The sequence below is a fragment of the Suillus subaureus genome (genome assembly GCF_016647635.1).
Source record: "Suillus subaureus strain MN1 chromosome Unknown BJ212scaffold_16, whole genome shotgun sequence".
In the NCBI taxonomy this organism is placed as follows: domain Eukaryota; kingdom Fungi; phylum Basidiomycota; class Agaricomycetes; order Boletales; family Suillaceae; genus Suillus; species Suillus subaureus.
The window spans coordinates 655,297-681,276 of record NW_024538572.1 but is presented as its reverse complement, the minus strand read 5'-3'; the positions used below and the strand labels follow the sequence as shown (position 1 = coordinate 681,276).

Below are 25,980 nucleotides of genomic sequence, written 5' to 3'. Positions count from 1 at the left end.
TCTTGTAATGCTGAGCATAACAGCTGGTGCACCAGAGAGCAACTTTGCCACCAACTGGGTGACTCTGGTCTTCTTTGGCAACTGGTCTTGTTCCACTGGTGATGCAGCTCTGACAGCTTTGGTTTCCTTCAGTACTGTTAAGGTCATACTCAAGGGCTAAATGGATCCTAAGGGCTTTGGCCTCAGCTCGTGTGCTGTGCCCCTTACCTGAGTACTGCCCCTTATTTCAGGAGGACAAGACTAATGCGTCCAGAGTGTCGGATGAGTAATATAACAAATCTGGATGATTTCTGGATGTAGGATAAGTATTGTAAGGCTAACCTAGACAAGTCCAGACTAGAAACTAATGGTAGTGGACTGTCATAGACAGAGGCAGATACAGATAGACTATAGGAATCAATCCTAAGTCTTGGAGGGTAATGAGAGTAGAGATACTCAGGTCCAGAGGACAGGAATGAGCAGAACTAAGATGATATTCAAACTAAGGTGTTACAGAGATTTATAGGAAGTTATATACTATAGGTATCTAACAGAATGATCAATCAGTAGGATCTGAGGCTATGTACAAAGCATATGGATAGTCTATTGGTAAGTAGGAATGGATCACAAATAATGAAATGGAAATGAAGCATAGGTAATGAATCAGCGAGCAGGACGGATATACAGATAACCAAAGTACTGGAGTCAGGGGGTTACTGAAAGGAGATGAGTGCTGGTTGTGAATTCTAATGAATTGTGGACCAGACCAGACAAGTGGACAGATTGGATGATGAGATGTTAGATGGGGATAAGATGTGAATAGGATTGGAGATAAGATCTGGATATGCAGATATGACAAGCACCTGGTCTTGTACTGCTTTTGGTGTGCAAAGATGTTTGAGACCCTGACGAGTTAAATGTGGGCCAAAGCCACAAGTATGCTGACCAGCCTTTGTTGCAATACTGCCATAACATTCATCATCTGAGCACTTGGCAATCTGTGCAGCTGGCATACTGGTCTTGCCTGATGCAGAGGGTTTGCCCTGGATAGGAGACTGTCCCTGCTGAATGCACCATCAGTTGGGTATCAATCACTGAGTCCAGCCTGGCAGTGAGTTCAATTCTGGCTGTCTTTTTCAAGCTCTTGGCTGGTGGGCAGTCATCTGACTTGGACTGGTTACCATCTTGGTTACTAGGTTCAGCATGTTTGGAGCCATTCTTCTTGGTCGCCAGGGCCAGAAATATATCACTGGCATGGGATTTGTTATCAGAGGAACTGATGTAAGCTTTTTGTTACAGTAACAGTTGCCCCCTATCATTTTTCTTCTCTATCTTCCTTTGTACTACGTCATGACCGCACTTACCTGTGCCATCACTAGACTATCTCCTTCATCGTTACTCGTGTATCACAGCGCGGCCGCCTCGTGCCACCGTTAGCTGACGTCACTTCTCTTATCTCTGACTCGTCTTGATGACGTCACTTCTCTTATCTCTGACTCGTCTTGATGACGTCACTTCTCTTATCTCTGACTCGTCTTGATGACGTCACTTCTCTTATCTCTGACTCGTCTTGATGACGTCACTTCTCTTATCTCTGACTCGTCTCGATGACGTGTACATACCGGCCCTAAAGCAGGCCTTACCTATATAAGCAGGATCTTGTACTTAGCTAGACTTCACTTTAATCTACTAGGTTTTACCCAGAACATCCTTCGCTTAAGACCCCCAATCTTAAGTGTCTGATACCGATATTCAAACCAGAGACACTCTCTCTAGTTTGTCTTACAGAAGCCTTACATTTGTGAGGTTACGATTCGGCGTTAGACGTCACTCTTATCGAGTGTCTATCGTCGCGACTATCCTAGTCGAAACTACGGTCTACCGTAACAAAAGATTAAAGTCCCACCACCGACCCTCTCCATCCGAGAGGTTACCAGAAACAAGAAGACTCAGCGAGAGAACGAATAACGTTCCCCTGAAAAGAAGAAAACATTACTCGACCAGACGCTCAGAATGTCCACCGTTGCCAACACCCCAGAATTAAAGGCCGGAGCCCCATCTACCTATGATGGAAGTCCCTCCCAAGCTCTACGTTGGTTGTATGCAATAAAAGCGTACTTCGCGCTCAACGCTACAATTTACAACACCGATGAAAAGAAGGTCATTACCGCCCTCGCGTATATGACAGAAGACAGTGCTATGGGTTGGGCACTCACCTTCTATACTGAAGTCGACAACTCCGCCGCTAAGTCCTATGGAACCTTCGCAAACTTCGAAACCAAGTTCAAAGAAGCCTTCGTACCCGCCGATGCTGTCGGTACCGCCATGAACAAACTTAGGACGTTGAAACAGACGGGCGATATCACATCTTACATCGCTAGCTTCAAGACCCTCGCTGCGCAAGCAGGTGTCAAGCAAGACGCCGTCCTAATCACGTTCCTCAATGACGGTTTAAAGAAGGGGATCGTTAACTCTGTCTATCAGATGGAAACCATTCCTACGGACTTTGACAAATACATCGCCGCAGTCGTAAGACTCGATAGCAACTACCAGAGGGGTGTCGCGTTTAGGTCTAACCACCGAATTACCACCAAACCCTCCGGACACCGATACATACCCAGACCCTCCATCGACCGACATGACCCAAACGCTATGGAGGTAGACCGACTCACTGAAGTCGAAAGAAGCGAACATATGAAGAAAGGGCTTTGCTTTACGTGTCACCAGAAGGGACACATGACTAGAGCATGCCCACAGAAGAAGAAGATCCCTGTTCGCAGAAAAGAAATAAGCGACAGCGAAGAAGAAGAAGATGCAACGATCCGTCGCATCGGAGAGGATTTTTGATATGGAAGACGGGATCGACGTCCGTATCTTCCAATGTACCCATAAGACTTGTACAGAGCACAGGAATCAGAAAGGAACTTCGCGTCCCCATTTCCCTCATCTCCAAAACACGTCTGAAAACCGTCGAAACAACAGCAGTTGTTGACTCCGGCGCCGCCGGAACCTTTATCTCAGAAGAGTTCGTGAGGACTCATAACATCCGAACGCATAAATTGTCAAAACCATTTCGGGTTACGACCGCGGATGGAAGTTATGCAAGAGGGGGCGCTATCACTCGATATTGTGTCCTCATCGTCAAGATAGACGACCGGTCAATGATCGGGAAGTTTAATATCACACGACTAGGTCGACGTGATCAGATTTTACTTGGGATCCCGTGGCTGTGCGCCATGGACCCAGTAATTCGATGGAAAGCGGAAACGTTAGAACTTTCTCGAACTGAAAAAAGTGATCAGATCGAAAAAGAAGTCGATGAAGAACGGAAGAGTAACGGGCTACCCCCTCTCTTTCGGAAAGAAAAGAAGAAAACAAAGGAACAACCAATCCCGGTTGTAGTGCTGCCGAAGGCACCTCTTAAGGAAATGGATAGACAACAACCATCGCGCGCTACGATAGAAGAAATCGTTGACGAAGAAGAAGCCTCACCGACTCTCCCTAACCTAGACCCTGTACCAGACGACGATGACGACTCCTTCGATACGAAGGAAGACGTATGGACAACGGACTACGCACCACCCGTACGAGAAATCTCCACCTACCATTTAGAAGAAGACGAATTTCTAGTCGAGTACCCTGCCGACGCCTCAGAACTTCGGGTAATCACCAATGTCTCACTCGACACCCCTTTAACGAAAGACGGTACCAGTATTGCTGAGACACGACCCAAAATCACTCCCTTGACGCCACCTGCCGAATATGCGAAGACAAGTAACAAAGCTCAGCAGTTCGCATTAGCTGCCGGGCTTGAGCAAAAGAAGAAGTCATTCGAGGAACTCGTCCCCTCTTATCTTCACGACTTTGCCGACATCTTCGCAAAAGACGGCCTGAACCAATTACCGCCGGAACGACCCGGCATAGATCATCGGATAGAAACCAAACCAGGTTTTATCCCCAAAACGTCTAAGGTATACCCGCTATCTGAAAAGGAGCGAGCAGCGGTCAAGGCATTCATTGATGAAAACGTTCAGAAAGGCTTCATTTCTGAATCGAAATCACCGCAAGCCAGTGGTTTCTTTTTCGTAGGAAAGAAGAGTGGAGACCTCCGTCCCTGTCAGGACTATCGGTACATTAACGAATGGACCGTCAAGAACGCCTACCCACTCCCACTGCCACTCTCCTTGGTCGCTCGGTTACATGGTGCAAAGTACTTTACGAAAATGGACGTCCGGTCGGGATACAATAATATCCGCATCCATCCGGAAGACCGATGGAAGGCTGCCTTCACAACGGAATATGGGCTTTTTGAGCCCAACGTCATGTTTTTTGGTCTCTGCAACTCCCCGGCCACTTTCCAGGCGTACATGAATAGAACGTTCCAACAGGAAATTAATGAAGGATGGCTCGTCATATATATGGACGACATCCTCATATTCTCGAATGACCTCACTTCCCATCATGAACGTACCCGACACATCCTCGAAAGAATTCGACAAGAGAAACTTTTTCTTAAACCGGAAAAGTGCACGTTCGACGCGGAAGAGGTGGAGTACCTCGGAATGATCATTCGCCCTGGATGTGTAGCAATGGACAGCGCTAAGACCAACGGTATTCGGGATTGGCCTACCCCCACGTCGGTAAAAGAAGTTCGGTCGTTCTTAGGATTCTGCAACTTTTACCGGAACTTCATTTCCCATTACTCCGACATCGCCAGACCATTGATTGATCTCACCAAGAAAGACGTCAAGTTCCTCTGGACGGAGCAATGTACATCCGCCTTCACCGAACTAAAGGAATGCTTTATGAAGCAGCCAGTCCTCCGGAACCCGGATCCCTCCAGACAATTCGCTGTTGCCACTGACGCATCTCTTGTCGCCACCGGAGCAGTCCTGCTCCAGACTGATGATAATGGTGTTTATCACCCATGCGCGTACCTGTCCCAGACCTTGAATCCTGCCGAACGGAATTACCAGATTTTTGATCGCGAACTACTCGCGGTTATTCGCGCGCTGACTGAATGGCGTCATTACCTGGAAGGAAATCCCCATCCCGTCATTGTATTCACCGACCATAAGAACCTCCTATACTTTAGAACAGCCCAGAAGTTGACCCGTCGCCAAGCACGATGGCAGCTGATCCTGTCATGCTATGACATTGAACTCCACCATGTTGCAGGAACCAAGCTCGTCGCCCCCGATGCCCTATCCCGTCGCCCCGACCATGGATCAGATTCTGCCGATGACAACACCAATGAAACCCTCCTTCCCGACTCTATGTTCGTTCGACTTCTTGACGTCGAACTCATGACCGCCTTGGTGAATCCTGATCCTTCCGACACCGACCCCATATTTACCGCCGCGTCCGATGCACTTGATGGTTTATCCCTTCCCCCTATGAAATCTGCACTTGCTGATTGGACCATCACTGATGACGTTCTCTACTACAAGAATCGCGCTTACGTCCGTCCCGCTGGCCGACATCTTATTCTCGAACGGTGTCATGACCACCCCTCCGCCGGTCACCCTGGTCGTTTCAAAACGGAAGAACTGGTTAAAAGAGATTTTTGGTGGCCCGCCATGGGCACCTATATTCGTAAATACGTCGAGGGCTGCGCCCTTTGTCAGCAGATGAAATCCGACACCCATCCGACGACCCCGCCCCTTGTTCCTATTCCCTCCGTCGCCGCAGCACCCTTCACCCAGGTCTCGGTTGATCTCATCACCGACCTTCCTCCCTGTGCAGGTTTTGATTCAGTCATGGTCGTGGTCGACCATGGGCTTACGAAGGGGGTAATTCTCATCCCATGTACTAAAACCATCACGTCCGAAGGAGTCGCCAGCAAATTTTTCAAATATGTCTACCGCCGATTCGGCCTACATGAAAAGGTCATCTCTGATCGAGGCCCGCAATTCGTATCCAAGTTCTCAAAAGCCCTCGCCAAGTTGCTAAAGTACGATATAGCAGCATCGACCGCTTACCATCCCCAGACCGATGGACAGACAGAACGGCTCAATCAAGAACTAGAAACATATCTTCGGATCTATTGTCGGAATAACCCTGAAAACTGGGTAGAACAGCTCCCTATGGCGGAATTCGTCCACAACCACCGAAAACACGACTCTCGTAACGCATCGCCATTCTATTTGATGATGGGATACGAGCCACGAGCCCTTCCGCATGTCCTCCCCAGTTCCACTGTCCCTGCTGCGGAGGATAGACTCCGCACGCTCCAAAAGTCCAGAGAAGAAGCACTTTCGTGCCACAATCTTGCGATGCAACGAATGGCAGAAAGAACTCACGGGCAGAAGTATCATCCGTGGAAAGTTGGAGACAAGGTTTGGTTATCCGGAAAAAACCTAATCACACAGTTACCATCACGGAAACTTGCCCCCAAACGATATGGCCCTTTCCCAATCATCGCCGTCCTATCTCCCATCACATTCACACTCCAATTGCCACCCCAGTGGAAAGTTCACCCCACGTTCCACGCTTCCGAACTATCGTCCTATCACGAAACAGAGGTTCACGGGCCGAACTTCCATGATCCACCCCCCGACGTCATCGATAACGAAGAAGAGTACGAGGTTGACGCGATCTTATCGCACAAGGGAACGGGTAAACGAAGACGCTATCTCTTATCTTGGAAAGGATATTCGTCAGCCAGTAACGAATGGGTCCCAGAAGGGAATCTCGATAATGCCTCCGATATCCTGAACGCCTATAAGAAGGCTCATGGATTATAGACCCTCCTCAGAATGTCCTCCATTGAACGACTACGCCTCTGTATCCTCCGCATCCAAGAAATCACTGCTGCCATGAACCTCGCCGCCGAAAGAGAAGCGCGCCCCGTAACACTCCAAGAATATCAAAACGCCACCGCCGCCGACTTCGCACGACACGCATACTCCCCTGTACCATCACCGGTTTCTGACTCCACCCTTACCCTCACCGACGACTCAACTCTCACTGATTATTTTTCGATCATTGACCAAGTCGAAACCAGCGCTTTATTCGAGTCCGCTATCACCTCCCAGCAGTACGCTATTGAGATTGACCGTCTCCTCGGAGAAAGAGGAGCAATCTCTAGCGGCCTTATAATCAGAATCATCAGAGACGCCAGTCTCATCGAACGCACCGCCGCTCTCCTTGATGATGAACGTCATCAAACTATTTTTCGTCATCTTCATATACGTATTCGCAACACCGCCATCCGCCTTCTCCCAGAAGAGACTAGAGACGCTATCAGAGAAGCCATCCACATCGTCACCGAGCGAATCGCTCTTAACCCCATCGCAAGACCACCATCACCCCACATTGCCATCCCCGTACCACAACCAATCCCCGCCGCCACAGTCCCCGCCGCCACAATTCCCGCCGCCACAGTTCCCGCTGCCACTACCATGGACAGCCCGGATGATAATATCCCTCCTATTGCCGTACTTGACGTACCGACTTCTCCTTCTCCTGACCCAGTCATACGCACCAAACGACGATTCCCACTAAAACGACGATCCTCTCGCCTCGCCGCTAAACGCGCTGCATCTGTCTCCCCCACCAAACCACCACTTAAAAGATCACGATCACCATCTCCCCCGAACCAATCCTCATCTGTCACCATTGTGAAAACATCACCGGTCGACAATGTCGTATGTCGTAACTGCCATATCGCTGGCCATCGTCACAAGAACTGCCCCGCGTACTATTGCAGAGTCTGCCGAGAGTACGCGCCCGGTCACCTGTCGGTCTTTTGCAAAGACTTGAAAGGGGAAGCGGTCATTCCATTAGTATGGACTGACGTCGGTTTTTACGACGCACTCGCTCGTTGGGAGATCGAGCAAGATGGTATTGCTCACGCCGAGGAAATGGCGCAATCCCTTACTATCACGGAGGAACAAGACGACCTCCTCCACTCCAACTACGACGCCGACCCTATTTACTGGGCCAACCAAGATATGTGAAGTCGGTGACTTCATCGCTAAACGAGGGGTAATGTTACAGTAACAGTTGCCCCCTATCATTTTTCTTCTCTATCTTCCTTTGTACTACGTCATGACCGCACTTACCTGTGCCATCACTAGACTATCTCCTTCATCGTTACTCGTGTATCACAGCGCGGCCGCCTCGTGCCACCGTTAGCTGACGTCACTTCTCTTATCTCTGACTCGTCTTGATGACGTCACTTCTCTTATCTCTGACTCGTCTTGATGACGTCACTTCTCTTATCTCTGACTCGTCTCGATGACGTGTACATACCGGCCCTAAAGCAGGCCTTACCTATATAAGCAGGATCTTGTACTTAGCTAGACTTCACTTTAATCTACTAGGTTTTACCCAGAACATCCTTCGCTTAAGACCCCCAATCTTAAGTGTCTGATACCGATATTCAAACCAGAGACACTCTCTCTAGTTTGTCTTACAGAAGCCTTACATTTGTGGGGTTACGATTCGGCGTTAGACGTCACTCTTATCGAGTGTCTATCGTCGCGACTATCCTAGTCGAAACTACGGTCTACCGTAACACTTTTCTGGTGGACCTTGGCCAATGTTTGAGAAGTTAGGATGGCCAATCTTTGGCTTGTCCAGGTGGCGAGTTTGCAGCTGTGACAGATGACCTTTTGGTAGGCTGAGAGCACATGCCCTCATCATCAGCATTACCATCAGAGTCATCAGACTCCTTGCAAACAGGTGGGTGCATCTTGCTCTTATCATAAATCCAGGCCTTGAACTGGAATGTCACTCTAACCTAAGTCTCCTGTTGGTCAAACCAACATTTTAACAAGGCATTGGCTTCCTTTTGGTGCATTTTGGATGGCTCCTGAATTTGAACACCATCCAGCAGGTATATGCTGGAGATGAACCTGGATTGTCCCTTCAAGATGTCACTCCAAGGGACTGGGACCTTTGACTTTCCACAGCATTTTCCTGTAGCCACAGATATTAGAAGGTGGCACAAATCCTCTGATCTCATGCTTACTATAATGAATGGTGAGGCAAGACCAAATCATTCCCTTTTGTGTTTCAAGTGAGACATCATCCATATCAGATAAGATCAGCAAACCTGTGTGGTCAAGGTCAAACTCATGGTATGGTTTGGGTATCCAGTGAGTGCCTCCTAGCATAATGCTGTCCTGGTCTTAATCTTGGTCTTGTTTGACATGATGCTGATTAGACACTGAACCTCTAATATAACCCTGAGACTCACTGAATGCATCACCAATGAAATCCTCTCACACTGGTAGGATGACCTGCCAGTCCTTGGATTTCATAAAGCTGGAGCCCTTGCTAAGCTGTTCATTGAAGTTGAACCTGCCACACAATATTAGCTAAATAACCAACCAACCAACCAACCAACTGGATCAACTTGCCCAGATGTAAGAAGGCTACCTTCTCATCCTTCCAAGATCCCAATACAAAGAGCCTCATACTGGCCTGAGTGAACATCTCTTTGGTAAAGTGCTTGATTATCTTCTTGCTATTTTTTTGAGCTGTCTTGGCCTGGACTGCAAAGTTGGGCACTTGATTTGTCCACTGGTTGGCCTTTGCCTACACTTTCTCCAACTCCTTGTAGTCTAGCCCTTTTATAATTGCTATCATCATCAGTTGATACCTCCTGAGGACTTCTTTCTAGGTCAGGCTTCTCCACAGTATCCTTCTCAATTTCTTCCTGTATCTGCTGAAAAATGTTAGCCTTCCTCTACTCCTCTATGACTTAGCACTCTGTCCATTTCTTCTGCAGTTTTATCAGTGGTTTGGTATTGGCCTTGTATGCCTTGTGATTGTGAACTACTGCCTGTATTTCTGTCCATGACCAGTGTAAAGAAGTATGACTGAGACTGAAGCCAAAATGCTCACCTCTTTCCATTGCTTCAAGAGCTCCTTGTCCATTATTGGAACCAAGAGTTTGGCCTCTCTGGTGGCTGCTTTGAATATCAATTTTCTCTTGGTTGCACTTGCCTTCTCCCAGTCCTCAACATGGGACCACAGAAGTAATGGTCTCTTGGTCATTTAACCAAGGCTAATCCCCTGTGTTTATCTTTGTCTGAGCCATGTCACTGTGGGTAGCTTAGAGTAAAGACCTGCAAAGTGCAAGCGCAAGGGAGGGTTAATATGGTTAATGGAAGAGAAAATGGAGTGCAAGGGTCTTATGAGCAATACTTCCAATGTGTGACATGCCATGCCATAAGCACATGTAAGGCCTAGATTGTGCTGAATAGCATGAACCCTATTGCTACAGGACTCATTTGAATAGTGAAAACACATTAGTTGGTAGTTTGTGATGAACTCAGAGGTCCTGAAGTGCTCTTAAAGTTATTATAAATACAATGACTATGAACTATAGACATTGTTCCATAAACATCCCTGCAGATGATTTACATGAGATCAAAGTGAGTATTACATACAATGCATTGCATTGGGCATTTCAAAATCACATGTAACTATCCAACTGTCCCAAAGTCTAAGCATCCTATTTCAAATAACACATCTAGACAATCCCTACACCACTTCAGTCCATGGTTAAGTCAAAGCCAAAGTCCTGGAGTCCTCCAAAGGCATCATCTTTGGTTCAATGAGTGGACAAAAGAACATCTAGGGGAGATAAAGGTCAATTTGTAAAGGCTTAACATGATAACAGAAGCAAATCAGTGCATTTATCTCCCAGAAAATCACCTACCAAGCAGGGATCTACCAGAGGACTTCATGGGAGGGTGACTACCAATACTATGACCTTGGCAATTGCAACTTGGAGCCTTGTAGGCTTCAAAAGTCCATGGCAAGCTCACTATTCCCTTTCCTTATGCCATTTATTGATACTAAGTATCTATTATGAGTTAAAATGACTATCTGTGCCAGTGAAAGAACAAGACTGATGACTACTTGGACCTGCTTCTTTGGCAAGAGGGTCCACCTTCTAACAGAATGTGCTCAGTCTGTCCCAAGGATGGAGTCTACAAATGTTACAGCTGCATAGGTAAGCTACTCTTCTGCACTCATTGCTATCAGACAGTTCACAGCCACATGTCATTCCATCGGATCAGTCAATAGACCAGAGGATTCTTCAAGGATACTTCCTTAACCAAGATTGGGCTGGAAATATACCTCAGTCATGTAGGAGAGCCTTGCCCTATGCTGACTAACAACTGGTACAACACAGATGATGAAGGGGATTATTTGACTGAAGGCTCTTGGATACCCCTGGTCAATGATTCTCAGACTACCATGGTAGTAGGATACCTTGGGGCTCCACTCCTTGACAATCACATTGTGTTAGTACCCTGGGGTGCTAAGTGCTGACATGCAACTATTCGAGATTGGCCTCTTTCCAGCATCCTTCACTTCACTGAAGATGACATTCACATTTGTAGTATTGGACAACTTCCTGTTGGACAATCTGGAATGTGGGACATCAGCCATGAACTACTACAGTAAACTGAGGCATGTCACCTCTGGCATGTTCCCTTATTTGGTTCCAGTGAGTAATGGGTAATGTCTAACATAGCATTGCTCAGAATTGCCAAAAGAACTGATACTGGGAATTAATGAGGGTGGGCAGGCAGTGGCAACAACTCAAGCAGCTCAAGTGGCATGGGCTCAGCCATGAGAAGCAAAAGCCAAAGGCAGGAGAGCTCACACTCTTCTGTCTTGCATGTCTGCAACCCGGTGTCAATGTCAATTTGGCAGACAGAAATTTGTCTGACCCTGCATGATTATATTCCAGGTCTTTGGTTATGGATGGCAATTTCAAAGCTGAACATTTACTCCAGCCAATCCAATCAATGAAGTGGCATTGACCAATGGCTCGGAATTCATGATCAGTGATGCCTGATACAAAATGCATCTGGCTGAGGTACAGGATACTGTGCAAAGGTCAGATTGCAACAACCACTAAGCAGTTAACCAAGCAAATGCATCTTGGCACAAGCTTGAAGCCATGGGAATCAGTGGGTGTGCTTGCACTAGACATGGTTGTTTCATGCCCCATTCAATGGTGGACTTTCAGAAGGGGAAAATGTTCGCTGTTCTAAATGCTGCATTGGCTGGGTTGAACTGATATGTCAGTCTGCTAAAGGCAGATAAACATGGATTATGCACTGTGCCAAGCCCTGTCCTACAAGACCAATGGCATCCACCAGGCATTCATATTCTATGACATTAATTGTCAATACCACAAGCATCTCAACCAGCGGATTGAGGCATTCCCCTATCTCAGCATTCCATGGGTATAGACATCATTTCTAGCATTAGCCATTGGCATGTCCATGGACATCAAGACAATGCTATGTCTGGTATGCCTCCAACTTTATCACCAGTGCTGCAAGGATAGATGGCAAAATAATGGAGACCCTGTGGGCACCATTGAACATTATATCACTGTCTGTGAAGGAGATGTCTACCCCTCACCAAAAGGAGTGCTTAGACTTTCAAATGAATGACTGCAATTTCATGAAGATGATTTGCATAAGTGAGCAATATCATCTCTCCAAGCTCACAAATCCTGATGCATCTAGGCAAATTCCTTTGCTGAAAATTCAAGGAAGCTGTGCAGGGAGTGAAAGACAGCCAGTTTGCATTTGACTGGTTAAGCAAGACTGCTAAGAATGACACCCTTGCAAAATGGGAAGCTGAGGCTGCTGCTACTCAGGATGACCAACTCCACAATCCCAATGCCATGGACATATATGAAATTCAATTGACAAAAGGTCTGTTGGAATGCATTGCCTATTTACAATATGCTTATATGCTTTGGTGAAGTGCCAACAAACAAACAGCAAGAGTTGCACCTGTTGAATTGCCAGGCAAGATGGCCCACCAGCAAAACCACCATGGTGCTGCAACTTGGCTGGTCACTGGAATTACATTAGAGGAGGCCAAAGTTGCCCTTCTTGTTGACATAAAAAAACTGGGAAGGTGACTGACTGACACCCAGAAGCTGGCTGTGGCTCAGCAGCATGACAGACTGCAAGGCCAACTTGATGAGTTCATCAAGGCAGCAGTCACATTCCTTGGCAATGAATATGAGGACATTGAATGCTGCAGAATTGGAGTCCATAGGGCCATTGTCTGACAATCCTGATCAGTCAGATGATGATGATGATAATGATGATATGTCGGTTGAGTTCAACCCCAAGACCATGGTGATTCCTTTGCCATCTAACATTGGTGTTGAAAGATGTGCCAAGTGGGATGTCACTGACCTGGTCTTACAAGAAATAACTTTGAGAGAAGGGCAAGCAAATGATGCATTACATAGCATCAGGGTCAACTTGGCCAACAAGGCTGTTCTCTTTCGCACCACAGGTTAGTTGGCAAAGTCATAAGCTCAGTCAACCAGAGCATGGGCTTGGGTTCACTCAGTTGACAAGGTTCTTCAGTTAAATACACAGATTGACTCTAAATGCTGCAAGCAGCTCATCAGTCTTGGCACTGATGACTTACTGACCAAATATTGGCCATTGGAGAAGGCTGACCTCAAGGCCACTACAGTAGTTGCCAACCCAAATGTATGTGGTCAAAGGAATAGCACATTGGCATGGTTCTGGTCTGTTGATGTCCATAGGGATTCAACAAGCAATGACTGGATGAATGAATGTGTGCACTTCTCTAACTGACCTTGTGCTGTTTGGTGCTAATTTCTTTTCACAGTTTACTATGTCTATTGGCTTCAGACTTTGGCATTGCGGAATCATTGGGCAGAGGAGCTGCTGCTAGTCAGTAGGGAAATGGCATGGACAGTCAAATTCTTTATTCATAAATCTGAGCAATGGATCAGCTGAATGCAGGAGGCCAACACAAATGACTTGGCCAGCTACCAGTGCTATGCAGCCCACCAGGCTCAGGTTTATCTCTGACTCTCCCAGCATGCACAAGGCAGTTTTCAAAGCACAAAAGGGCTTGCTGTGGTGGCAGAGTGACAGGGGCCCACACACAGCCACACCCACATGTGGACAATGGCAAGTGCCAGAGTAGATTAGTCACAATTACAATGCTCATTCCTATAGAATACCTTGCAAACCAAGAATAGTCCTAGCACTGCCTATTATGTCCAACTCCTCTGCAGTTTCTGTATATGATCTCAGTTGCTTTACTGCCTGGGATGCTGCAAATGTCTTAGAATTTGCCACATCTTGAATTACTGCCATCTGGCTGGTTTGCAACCAAAGCCTGGTATTGTGAACACTGGCTTACAAAGCCAGCTTCATCTGGCACCTTCAATGGGAGGCTGATGTGAGTCCCTCATCAGTTGGCTGGTCAGTGACTGACATTGTAGCTAATGCCTCCTTCAGCATTTTGCTTTCCCCTACATAAACATATGTGTGGTGCTCAACATGCATCCAACCATGCTGGACCTCCTCTGCAGCATCATTGGTTACTTTGTCCATTTCCAAACCAGTGCAATCACAGCTGAGCAATTATTCAATTAATTCTTTGCCCACTGCTCTCCCAATGACCCAGGACTGGTGTCCATTCACTGAGTCATTCCAAACTACCAACATGACTGGTGGATGGATCACTTCAACAGGTTGGGATTTGAGCTGCCAGCCATGCACCTTCAGGAGGTCATGGAGATGACATGAGACCACTTTGAACAACTCATTGGTCATATCTTCCTGTCATCCTGGCTATCCACTGATGCTATGTTTTAGCCAATGGTGCCATATCCCACAATCTAGACCCACATTCCATAATATTCCCACGCCCTCTGAGCCTATGTCCGGACCCCATATCCAACTCATTCCCAGATCCCCTTCTACTGTGTGCTCCATACCTCAGCAGGATTGACTCCACTCTGGATCCTCACTGCTGGCTTGATCCATACTACCCTATCCCATCCACCCTATGCACACTCCATCCAGCAAGACATCCAGACTTCACCTTGTCTTGGATTCTGGACTATATCCACCTCCTCATATTCCAGTCCTGTATCCACCTTATCTTCCAGATCCCCAGATCTCTGGACCTATTCCCACCCTCTGTCTGATGTCCTGTGCCTATCCCCATTTAGGCATCTCTGCCTTTCCGGCTTTCAGTTACCTCCTATTCTGTCTTGCTTATTGATCCTTGTATGAGTCTTCATCTCCAAGTTCATTTAGTTATGTTCTGTTTTACTTACTAATGTGTTTCCACATGCTCATACATAGCCCTGCTCCTTTGCTTACTGATCTCCTCAGATATTCTCCAGTATATAACCCCTGTAGATACTCCTGTAGTTTCCTTAGTTTGAATATCATCTTAGATCCTGTTCTCTCATCTTAGACTTTGCTCTACTTGCCCAATCCTCTCTCAGACTTTGGTCCACCTAAGTCTGTCCTATCCATCAGGCCTAGGGATTGATTCCTTAGGCCAGAGCTTTGCCTTTCCAGCACTTACCCTCTTTCTGGACTTAGGTCCAATCCCTGTCCCTCCAACTCTACCTTAGGGTAGTCTACCTCTGTTTGTTTCTACATTGGACTTCATCCAATGTAGCCCCTGTTGCTTCCATCCTTTTGGATGTCCTATCCTCCTATCCTTCTGTCTCCCATCCTCCTGTCCTCCTGTCCTCCTGTCCTTCTGTCCCCCATCCTCCTGTCCTTCTATCCTCCTGTTCCTCCTGTCCTCCTGTCCTCCAGACCTTCGGACCTCCTATCCTTCCATCCTATTTCCTGTAGAAGTATTACCTTGCAGTGGGAACTCTCCTGAGCACTTCCTGTGTTCCTCTGGAACTCTCCTATGCTCCTCCAGACATTTCCTATGCTCCTCCAGAAGTCCTCCGGACTTCATCAGACCATCATTGGACCTCATATGAAATGAAGGGCACATACTTGGGTAAGGGGCACAGTGTACAAGCTAAGGCCAAGCCCTTCTGAGTCAGTCTCTCTCTTCCTTGAGCAACATGATTCTTAATAGATAGGAACCATGCTCTTGCCAGGACCTGTGATCACTGGTCAGGCTGATGGTGATGTCCTTTATAATCAAATTGTGATGGTGAGGGCCCATCTGCAACATCTCAGTAAGGCAATGGCTTCCATGTTAGAGCAGAAAACTCAGATTGTCACAGAGGCAGCAGCCACCATGGAGTGACTTGAGGCACTGATCAGTGATGTGCAGCAGGTGCTGTTGAATTCTCACCAGCAATTTCCTGCCAAACAGTGACTTCAACTTTACATATTGTTGTCTCTCTGATTTTGCCTAATATATCAGATATGTACATAGTGTTACTAGATATGCTTCAGTCCTTCTGTATTTTACCAATATTGCCTAAAATGCCAGAAAGTGACTAAGTGTTTTGCCTAATATACTGGAAATGCACATGGTGCTACTATTTCTGTTTTGGTGATTTGTTATATGAGCCAATGATCAATGATTGCTGCCCCTCTTCCCCACCAATGACACAAATTCCAGCTGACTGGGCATTGCATACAATATGCATTACCACTGACTTTGTGCACATGCTCTTCACTTGCCATATTGCCAGTCAGCAACAGTTAGTCTTGTCTCCTCTAGTACTAAATGTGCTGACCATGCTCGCTTGCCAGCAACTGGCCCAGGTTCTAGCTAATGCCTATACAAACCCCAGTTGGTCATTCATGCCATTTGGTCAGCAATTTACTAACACATCCCAGTTCAGCTTGATCTTGACATGATTCACTACAATGAAGCCCTCAACAGATGCTCCACTGGCCACATTGCAATATATGAAGAGGCTCTGCTTTAAAAATTTCCTAATCCTCCCAAGCAATTGTTAGACAAGCCCTTGGTCCTCATGGATTCTGGTAGCCATATCATCCTATAGTACCTTCCAGACACCAATAGCCCTTGGACTCAAGTGAGCTCATTTATTGTTTCTTGTTGGCCAACATTTATCCCCACCTAACAGGTCGATATGGAAGAGGCCATGGCCAGCATGAGTTTTCTCCTGAAGAAAAGCATGTGCAGTGGACAAGAGACCAATTGGAGGACATATTCTGGATATTTCCATGTCAGCAACTGACACATTGTGACCCCAGGATGCATCAACATTGCCCTTTGCTGGTTCCAGCAAGGCCAAGAGGTCAGACCTTTTTCTTTTAATGAAATGCCAGTGCTCACTCAGCAATTTCAGCTACATGGTTTTCAAGCCACTGGTGGGTTTGTTCCAGAGGTGTTGTCTACCCTAAAGGGGGTCCACAATCTGTTGGTCATTATATCCATGCAGCACTTGGCTCTCCTGTCCTCAGTCACCACACAGATTAATCTCGGTCAATGGGCCATAGAAAACAACCTGAGTGACATATATACTTGTTTGCAACTGTGGGCCTTGGTCCTCAACTGTGCATCTGTCATATGTAACAGGCAATGCCCTTTTCACCAAGATCCAAGATCAGCACCAGAGGGGTTTGATGTTATGACCAGTGTTGGCCATTATTCCAATGGCCTCATGACCCTATCCAACCTTGGTATTCACCTGCAATATAACTCTGGTGCCATGGTTGCCTGCTCTGTTATGAACTAGGATAGTTCTAATGACAGACAACTCGATAAGAGTTAAGACCTCTGCTGAGATTCTATGCTAGATGATAAGTCAAGCATCCAGTGTAAGCTAAGACAGAAGGAGTGCTTCTATCTTAAAGTACAGTTCAGACGACAAGAGATTGGAGGTCTCAAGCAAAGGATGTTTCAGGTGAAACCTAGTAAGATTAAAGTGCAGAACTAAAGCATACATGATTGTAATATGCTCCAGACACATTGTTAGGCATGGAGTCACATTCATCAGTGATCACATCATCTGGGCATAGTTCATGTGTGATAGCCTTCACAATTTTGTGGGAACCCCTTGGCTGCAGTATGTGAACTACATGGATGTATATAGGGATGCATCAGTTTCAGCTTAGATGTTGGTGTCTTGGTACATACCAGTAGAATATAGCTACATTTTGTTATTTAGAATCATTGTTCACAAGGTTAAAAATTAACTTTCATAAACGATGTTTGGTGAATACATGGTGAATACATAGCTGTAATCAACTTTGCCAAATACTCACTGATTAAGCTTGATATTTGCCAACTGATGCACTCAAATCAAATTCAACATCAGATCACCTGGTAGAATAAGATCTTCCTCCCCATGGGCCTATACCATATCTTCACTTTCTCCATCAGCCAATGTTCAGGCATTTATTTATATAGCCCTACCTGATAGCATCAAGAAGAGCCCCTTCAGTGACAAACTCCATATTATACAGGTCACCTGACCTACATAATATCCTGTATAAGATGGGCCAGCAGACTATAGGCCAATGTTATGTATATCCTCGATGTTGACAGGTGGGCCCATCTATGCTGATGTCATAAATATCCTTGACAATGGCAGATGGGCTGGAAGAAATATTATTACTGATGGAGATAGGTGGGCCCATCTGGGCAATATGTAGACTAGGATAGACATATATTATAGACAGCTGGGCTGAAGAGAGATGTATGGTAGATATTATTATATAGATGGGTGGGCCGAGGTGGAGGTTATATTAGATAGACAGGTGGGCTGATGTAGGGTATATTAGATAGATTGGTGGGCTGATGGAGGGGGATGTCATATAAACGGGTGGGCTGATGTAGGGTATATTAGATAGATGGGTGAGCTGATGGGGCAGGGAAATATGTATTATATATATGGGTGGGCTGATGGAGGGGGATGTCATATAAACAGGTGGGCCGAGTTGGGGGTATATTAGATAGACAGGTGGGCTGACATAGGGTATATTAGATAGATTGGTGGGCCAATGGAGGGGGATGTCATATAAATGGGTGGGCCCAGATACATATCATTTAGACATATGGGCTGAGGTATTGGTATACTATATGGACATATGAGGAATGCTATTGCACTAGTTTTGATCTGAGTCATCAATGACATTCAGACTCAGATCCTGTCAACATCAATCAAAGTCAACACAGCGAGTACTGAGTCCTGAAACCTGAACATTGAATCCCAAACATCAAAACCTGAAATCCAAAACTTTGAAACACCAACATCAAAACTCAAAACTCAGGACTCAAACATTTTTATGACTGTCAAGTTTCCAGTCTTGAATCACTGAGACCTGAATGCCGAATGCCAAGTTGTGTTGGTACTTGGACTTTGAGACTTGGTGATTTGATACTCAAAAGTCATACCAATATCTGAAATTCAAGTTTCAAGTTTCAAGTTTCAAGACTTAAATCACTGAGTCCTGAGTCCCAAACATTGAAACCCAACACCTGAAACTGGAAAGTCATACCAATATCTGAATTTTGAGTTTTGAGTTTCAAGACTCAAATCACCAAGTCCCAAAACCTGAACATCGAAACCTGACACCTGAAACTGGAAAGTCATACCAATATCTGAATTTCAAGTGTCGAATTTCAAGACTCAAATCACCAAGTCCCAAAACCCGACACCTGAAACTTGAAAGTTGTAAAAATGTATGAGTTTTGAGTTTGAAAATCAAGACTTGAAACTCATACATTTTTACAACTGTTGAGTTTTGGAGTTCAGGACTTGGTGATTCAAGTCTTGAAACTCAACACTCAAAATTCAGATATTGGTACAACTTTCCAGTTTCAGGTGTCAGATTTCAATGTTTGGGACTTGGGACTTGAAACCCGACAGTCATAACAATGTATGAGTTTCAAGTTTTGAGTCTTGAATTACTGAGTCCCAAGTCCTGAAACCCAAACATCAAACATCAAACCCCTTATATTGAACCCCAAAACTTGAAACTTGTCAAAATATATGAGTTTTGGGGTTTGAGTGTTGATTTGTAAACTCAAAACTCATACATTTTGACAAGTTTCAAGTTTCGGGGTTCAATATAAGGGGTTTGATGTTTGATGTTTGGGTTTCAGGACTCAGGACTCAGTAATTCAAGACTCAAAACTTGAAACTCATACATTGTTATGGCTGTTGGGTTTCAAGTTTCAATGTTTGTTTCTAACTTTCAGGTTTTGGTACTCAGTACTCGACACTCAGTGATTGAATAAATGGACTGGCAGAGGTAACATTCATTGAAAAACTTGTATATATGTCTATCACTATGCAATTATGTAGCCATGTCAACCTCCTCAGAAGACACTTCAACCTTCACCTCAACATCCATGTCATTGGAAGAATCATATTCTGGGACCAGGTTGCCCGGATCACCCAGGTCCACAATTTTGCTGGACATATCTGGAATCTCTGGTTGAGCAACCCAGTTGTACTCAAACAGGAGGCCCTCAATGGCAGAGGCATTCTTGAATTTCAGGGGTGTGGTCATCATCTCTCCAATCAAGAGATTAATGAGAGGAGGGAGTGCAGATGCAGATGGTGACATGGATGGGGGGATGGATTGATCAAGCAACAAGGATGTTGCATTGGCCAGAGGTTCAGGAAGTGGGAATGTGGGGTGCCGGTCGATGATTTTGCACCTAAGGCCTTCATGGAGGTGTTGCAGGGTATCAATCTTACCATCCTGCTCTGCCACACGAGCCTCGAGAATGGTGATGCAAGCTGTGCCATCCCAAATCACAATTGCCATGGTATGGAGATCTGGCATGGGCAGGTTGAGTGCTGGAGCAGGGACTGCCAAACTTGAAGATGGAAGTGCTACAAGGGAAAATTAAGGTCAGACAGTGATAAAACCAAAACTTGGGTGACTTATGAGCTGGTGCAGGTGTGGGTGCCTTGATGGCAGTGATGGTCTTGCTGCAACCATGCATCTGGGTCTTGGGGGTTATCACAGTAGTAACACCTGGAGTTCCAGACTTGCCACAAGACTGACTACAAGTCCAAGCCTTGGATTTGGAGGTGGGGGGAGCTTTGGGAGGAGCCTTGGAGGGCATCCTGGATCTTGTGTTCTGGGTGGTAGAGGAACCACAAACACATTTTGGTGGGGTACCCATAGTTGTGGGGATGCACTTGACCTTCTTTGTTGTGCAGCAGATGCATGACATACACAGATTCCTGGTCCTCTTGTCTAACCGAGTTGTGCAGTCCCACTTTAGCTTGGTGCAAACCTGGCATGGGTTGTTCTGTGGGTTGTGTTAGTAAATGGATGCTTGTCAAATAAATCAAAGTACTCACTGGTCCAGGAATGAGAATATCACCTCCATCAATGACTGGGGGTGCCTCCACTGGGCTTTCAGGAGTTGGCTGGGAGGGCTCAATGACTACCAGGTGACTGCCAGCAATCACCTGGTACATTGTGAGCATACACCCGAGTCCTGGACACATAAATGTCACTTACTGTAGCAGGGCCAAAGGGCTTTTTGGTCAGAACCTGGGGTGATCTAGGTGAATTGGAGAGCTGGGGAAGGATGATGTCCAGCACTCCACCCAAAAATGGCTACAAGAAAATGTGAGCCAAGTCAAAGATGAACCAGATGACATACCTGAATATCCATGTCTTCCTCATCTTCTGAGTCCACTAGGGGCTTGGACGTCACCCAGTGAGATGACTTCATATGCTTGTGAGTCTTCATCGCAGACTTCAGCAGTTGGGAGGAGAGTGCTGAAATCATGGGAGACTTCCTCTTCCAACTCCCTTCTGTCTCAGGCTCTGGGTCAGCATCAATGGCCTTACCTTTCCCCTTGTCCTGGAACTCAGTAGTAGTGCTGGTGGAGGGACTGGCAACATTGCTGGCACAGATGGGTGGGGAGGGAAGGTCCACTTCAAGCAGAGTTGTCTTGCCCATGTTGGACTTGTCATACACCTTGGTCATGGTGGCAAACAATGTCTGGTCCTCACAGATAGGTGGGATTTGTTCAAAGAAGACGAGCATGAAGACCAGCTTGAGCCTGAAGATCAACCATCTGTGTTGGGACCTGAGTTCCAGCTGAAGGAAAACACCATGGTCATCATTGACAAGTCTGGAGTTCATTGCCTCAAGGTTCAATGCTGTGATTGTCCAAATGCCATGAGTCCAGACATTCAAATGTTTCAACATGGATTTTTTCCCACATCATTTAACAAACCTAAGACTTTGTTCACCTTCATGGTACTTGATGATTTTCTATTGGACAACCTCGAATACAACTTGAGCTGGGCAAGACCAGCTTCAGACATACAAACCACTGCTTCTGGAGCAGCTCAAAATCAGCACTGCCATCAGCGATCCAAATGCCCAAGGTCAGTGGAATGAGTCCCTTGCTTGGTTCTGGTCCATTAATGTGGACCTGGGGGGTCCAGATCACTCATGGAATGAGGAATGTGAGTTCTGGCATGCTTGACATATCCATGCTCAGCTGATGAGACCCATCCAAAGTTTACCAAGTTCATTGGCTTTGGGCAAAGGCCCTATGAGATCAATGGAAGGAAGAAATGACATTGGTCCAATTGGAGATGGATTGGACATGTAACTTTTTCTTGTGGAAAGCAACCAAATGGGGCAACAGGATGCAGGAATCATTGGTGAAACATCTTCCAGGTCACTCATGCTACTCAGGAAGGCAATCCCAAATGTATTCATTACTGGCACAGGATGCCCAGGCAGCATTTCAAGACCTGCAGAGCAGGTTCATAGACGCTTGAGATGAATGAACTTTTTTGCCAATGATATGAAACAGCTACTTCTACCCAAACATGTTAGTCTCAGGAAATGCCCAGATGAACAAATGTCAGAGTTTGAAAATTTTTATTAATCAACCGGTGGCTCATATCTTCACATCCGAACCAATTATCATTGTCATTGTGATTTCCAGCATCATACTCCCGCATTAGCCATGCATGTATTGCAAACTCCTCCTGCATCCCCTTCTGATACTGTGGATTCTGGCAATGAATACTGACCCCTCATACTCAGTCTTGCAGATATTGCAGCCACAATGTCAATGGCTGCATTGCGCATCCGAGCATCTATCTCCCAATATCAGACAGAGGCTGCCAACACCAAGAAGCCTTCCACTGCTCAGATCATGCACTTTAAAGCCAGGCTGCAATGGGAGATTACTGTAAGAGACTGATGACTGTGGTGGCCAATGCTGAGATTTCCAACAGACTTTTATGACACCCAAATCTCAAATCTGAACACCCAACTATCAAATACCAAATACCAAGTCCCTAATATTGAGTATCAAGTCCCAAATATTGACACCCAAATCTCAAATCTCAACACCCAACTATCAAATACCAAATACCAGATACCAAATACCAAGTCCCTAATATCGACTATCAAGTCCTGAATATCAACATCTGAATCTTGAATATAATATTGAGTCCCCAATACCAAGTCCCAAATATCAAGTACAGAGTTCACAATACCAAGTCCCAAACATGGACTACTGAATCTTGAGACCCAACCATCAAATATTGAGTCCCAAATATCGAGACCCCACTATTGAATCCTGAATACTGAATACTGAATACCAAGTGCCACATACCCAGTTCCGAATACTGAGTTCTGCATGTTGAGACCTGAATATTGAATGTTGAATTCCTTGATAGTCAGCTCTTGATATTTGGGTCTCAACATTCAACTATCGACAATTGAATGTCAAGACCTGGTGTATCGAGTTGTGAGTGTGGAGTCCCAAATATTGAGACCCGAATGGTGAATATTGAGTATTGAGTATTGAGATTCAGATATTGAGTCCCGACTATTGACACCCAAATACCAAATGCTGAGTCCTGAATATCAACACCCGAATATTGAATATTGAAACCTGACTCGATAGTCAGGTTTTGATATTCAATATTTGGGTGTTGATATTTGGGACTCAGTATTTGGTATTTGGTATTTGGCATTTGGGACTTGGTATTTGGTATTTGGTATTTGGTATTTGGTATTTGGGACTTGGTATTTGGTATTTGGGTGTCGATAGTTGGGACTCGGTATTTGGTATGTTGGGTCTTGAATATTGACACCTGACTATTGAGTTGGGTTTCAATATTTGATACTCGCTAGTCAGGACTCAATATTCAATATTAGGGACTCAGTATTTGGTATTTGGTATTTGGTATTTGGGTGTCAATATTTGAGACCCAACTATGGAATGACCAATTCCAAATGTCCACTATTGAGTATCAAGTATCAAAGATTGACCATTGAGCATTGAATGTCAAATATTGAATCCTGAATATATCGAGTATCTAGTTCTGACTATCGAGTGTTGAGTTCTGGATATTGAGGCCCGAACATTCAAGATCCTGATATCTAATATCTAGTATTTGACAGTAGGTGCTAACATGGGTAACTACACTTTCCACTTGTTTGATCTTTCACTGTTTGTAATCCACCCTAGCCCATCCACACGACAGAACCCCAGCATAAACATGAATGGAATCCCTCATATACCATGCCCAAGCAATCCAATCCCCTTCCACTGCATGAACCCCATGTCTCACAATCCTTCTGGAAAACACAATCATGCAGCCTGGATCATACCTGAACTCCAGCTGAAGGCTTGGCATGCTCATCCAAGCATTAGAATAATTCCCCATGGTAGTGAGAATGTTGAAGCATTCAGGAATAGATAAATGGTCTCAATGATTGGGGGTTTCCTGATTGGAAATGACGGACAGGCTGTTAAACACAGATGCCCAGTACTGGAGAGTCTCTGACATCTTCAGCAGTTCCTTGCTTTCTGCCTTTTCTCCAAGGCTCAAAAAGACTCACAAACCTGCCCATTACTGCTCAGGATGCATCACCCTGAGTGCCACTGTTGCAATGGCTTTGAGGATCTTCTCAGAGGATGCCCCCTTCAATGATGCAGATACCTCCAGATCCGACTGATTCTAGGGGATTTGTGAGTTTGACTACCAAAATCACCATTGCATCAGATCCTACCTCATGCCCCTGTTGAAACCATCCCAGAGACAAATTGATGCATCTGGGAGTTAAGACATTGTTTTCCAAGCTTGGTTTGAACCACTCTTGATTAGTTCACCAATTGCCATCAAGCTTGACACTTTTTTCGAGGATTGGAGCGAGCAAATCAGAGGCTGCCCAAATTTCCTTCTGTAGGCAACATTTGGTGTTCAATATCCATTGAGTAACAATATATATTACACACCTGGGTGGCATCAGTCAGGGTGTCCATGATGTACCATGCAATGATGGCACCGGATGCATCAAGAATTGTGGCAGGTATCTCGACCAACTTTGTGCCCTCATGGCCAGGAGGACACCTCTCAAGCAACTTCTCCTCTCTCTCTTCATTATGCCTGGTGTCCTTCAGGGAGATCAATTTGCTATATCTTGCAACATCAATCTGCATCTGAACTGTGATGAAGCAATTTGACTGATAAAACCAATTTTCTGAATCTGCAGGAAGACCCACTGGGATTTTTATATGCCTTTATCAGGCAATCAACCAATTGATTGCAAGCCATCACCAGATCAGTGTCTAGGTTCAGAGAAGGTATAACTGGGTCTCCTCCTGTCTTCTCTGCATTGAATTTCTGTTCAGTATATTCACATGCCTCGTGAGTGACAGTCAGGGCCCAAGTGTGCCAGAGGGTTATTTCAATATCAGAAGTGGAAGACACAGTCATGATGGAATTGATCTTGGGAAATTGGATGCCAAACCCTGCATGTCCACACTTTGGAGTTAAAGGGGGTGGAGATAGTGAGGATCAGATAAGGGAGCCTTGCATGATGTTATTTTCCAAAGATGTGTTATTGTCCATTGCTCAATGAAATACCAGATGATTGGAAGTGTGCTGGATATCAGATATTTGTTTGTCAAGACCTGGGCCTCAAATCTCAGTACCCTTCACTCAATGTTTGGTAGTCGGAACTTGGCTTCTTGTAGGGCAATGCATGCCATGTGTATTAGCTACTTGGTAGTTGGTGCTGCATGTTTGTGTCTATACTGGGTGCTCGATTTTCTGGCACTTGTGACCTTCATCATTAGATGACTTTGAATTATTACCTCCTTTGATTTGGATGATATACAACTACCTATGAAACTCATACATTTTTACAACTTTTGAGTTTTGGGTTTTGGGTTTCAATGTTCAGGGTTTGATGTTTGGGCTTCAGGACTCAGTACTCTGTGATTTGAGTTTTGAAATTTGTGTTGATGTT

The 25,980-nt window shown here is 45.5% G+C and overlaps 6 protein-coding genes across 6 annotated transcripts; 4 read left to right on the top strand and 2 right to left on the bottom strand.

Moving 5' to 3' along the window:
- Nucleotides 1-10,383: 10,383 nt before the first annotated feature.
- On the top strand, nucleotides 10,384-11,581 carry BJ212DRAFT_1299756 (uncharacterized protein; the record flags this gene model as incomplete). The annotated part of the gene is made up of 6 exons (XM_041332915.1): nucleotides 10,384-10,584; nucleotides 10,643-10,733; nucleotides 10,910-10,951; nucleotides 10,984-11,088; nucleotides 11,346-11,452; nucleotides 11,480-11,581. The coding sequence occupies 6 exons, from the start codon at nucleotides 10,384-10,386 to the stop codon at nucleotides 11,579-11,581; spliced, it is 648 nt and encodes a 215-aa protein (XP_041193178.1).
- A 924-nt stretch (nucleotides 11,582-12,505) lies between these two features.
- BJ212DRAFT_1209423 (uncharacterized protein) lies at nucleotides 12,506-12,679 on the top strand (the record flags this gene model as incomplete). The annotated part of the gene is made up of 1 exon (XM_041329199.1): nucleotides 12,506-12,679. A coding segment is annotated over one exon (174 nt), but the record flags the coding sequence as incomplete, so codon positions are not given.
- Nucleotides 12,680-17,224: 4,545 nt separating this feature from the next.
- Nucleotides 17,225-17,437, top strand: BJ212DRAFT_1214818 (uncharacterized protein; the record flags this gene model as incomplete). Its single annotated transcript, XM_041329288.1, has 1 exon — nucleotides 17,225-17,437. A coding segment is annotated over one exon (213 nt), but the record flags the coding sequence as incomplete, so codon positions are not given.
- A 2,578-nt stretch (nucleotides 17,438-20,015) lies between these two features.
- BJ212DRAFT_1299754 (uncharacterized protein) lies at nucleotides 20,016-21,675 on the bottom strand (the record flags this gene model as incomplete). Its single annotated transcript, XM_041332914.1, has 5 exons — nucleotides 20,016-20,560; nucleotides 20,736-20,985; nucleotides 21,038-21,148; nucleotides 21,201-21,299; nucleotides 21,346-21,675. 5 exons carry the CDS (start codon nucleotides 21,673-21,675, stop codon nucleotides 20,016-20,018), a joined length of 1,335 nt encoding a protein of 444 aa, XP_041193175.1.
- Nucleotides 21,676-21,804: 129 nt separating this feature from the next.
- On the top strand, nucleotides 21,805-21,984 carry BJ212DRAFT_1215482 (uncharacterized protein; the record flags this gene model as incomplete). Its single annotated transcript, XM_041329297.1, has 1 exon — nucleotides 21,805-21,984. A coding segment is annotated over one exon (180 nt), but the record flags the coding sequence as incomplete, so codon positions are not given.
- Nucleotides 21,985-24,834: 2,850 nt separating this feature from the next.
- On the bottom strand, nucleotides 24,835-25,445 carry BJ212DRAFT_1480942 (uncharacterized protein; the record flags this gene model as incomplete). Its single annotated transcript, XM_041340181.1, has 3 exons — nucleotides 24,835-24,909; nucleotides 24,965-25,173; nucleotides 25,232-25,445. 3 exons carry the CDS (start codon nucleotides 25,443-25,445, stop codon nucleotides 24,835-24,837), a joined length of 498 nt encoding a protein of 165 aa, XP_041193173.1.
- Between the last annotated feature and the right edge of the window lie 535 nt (nucleotides 25,446-25,980).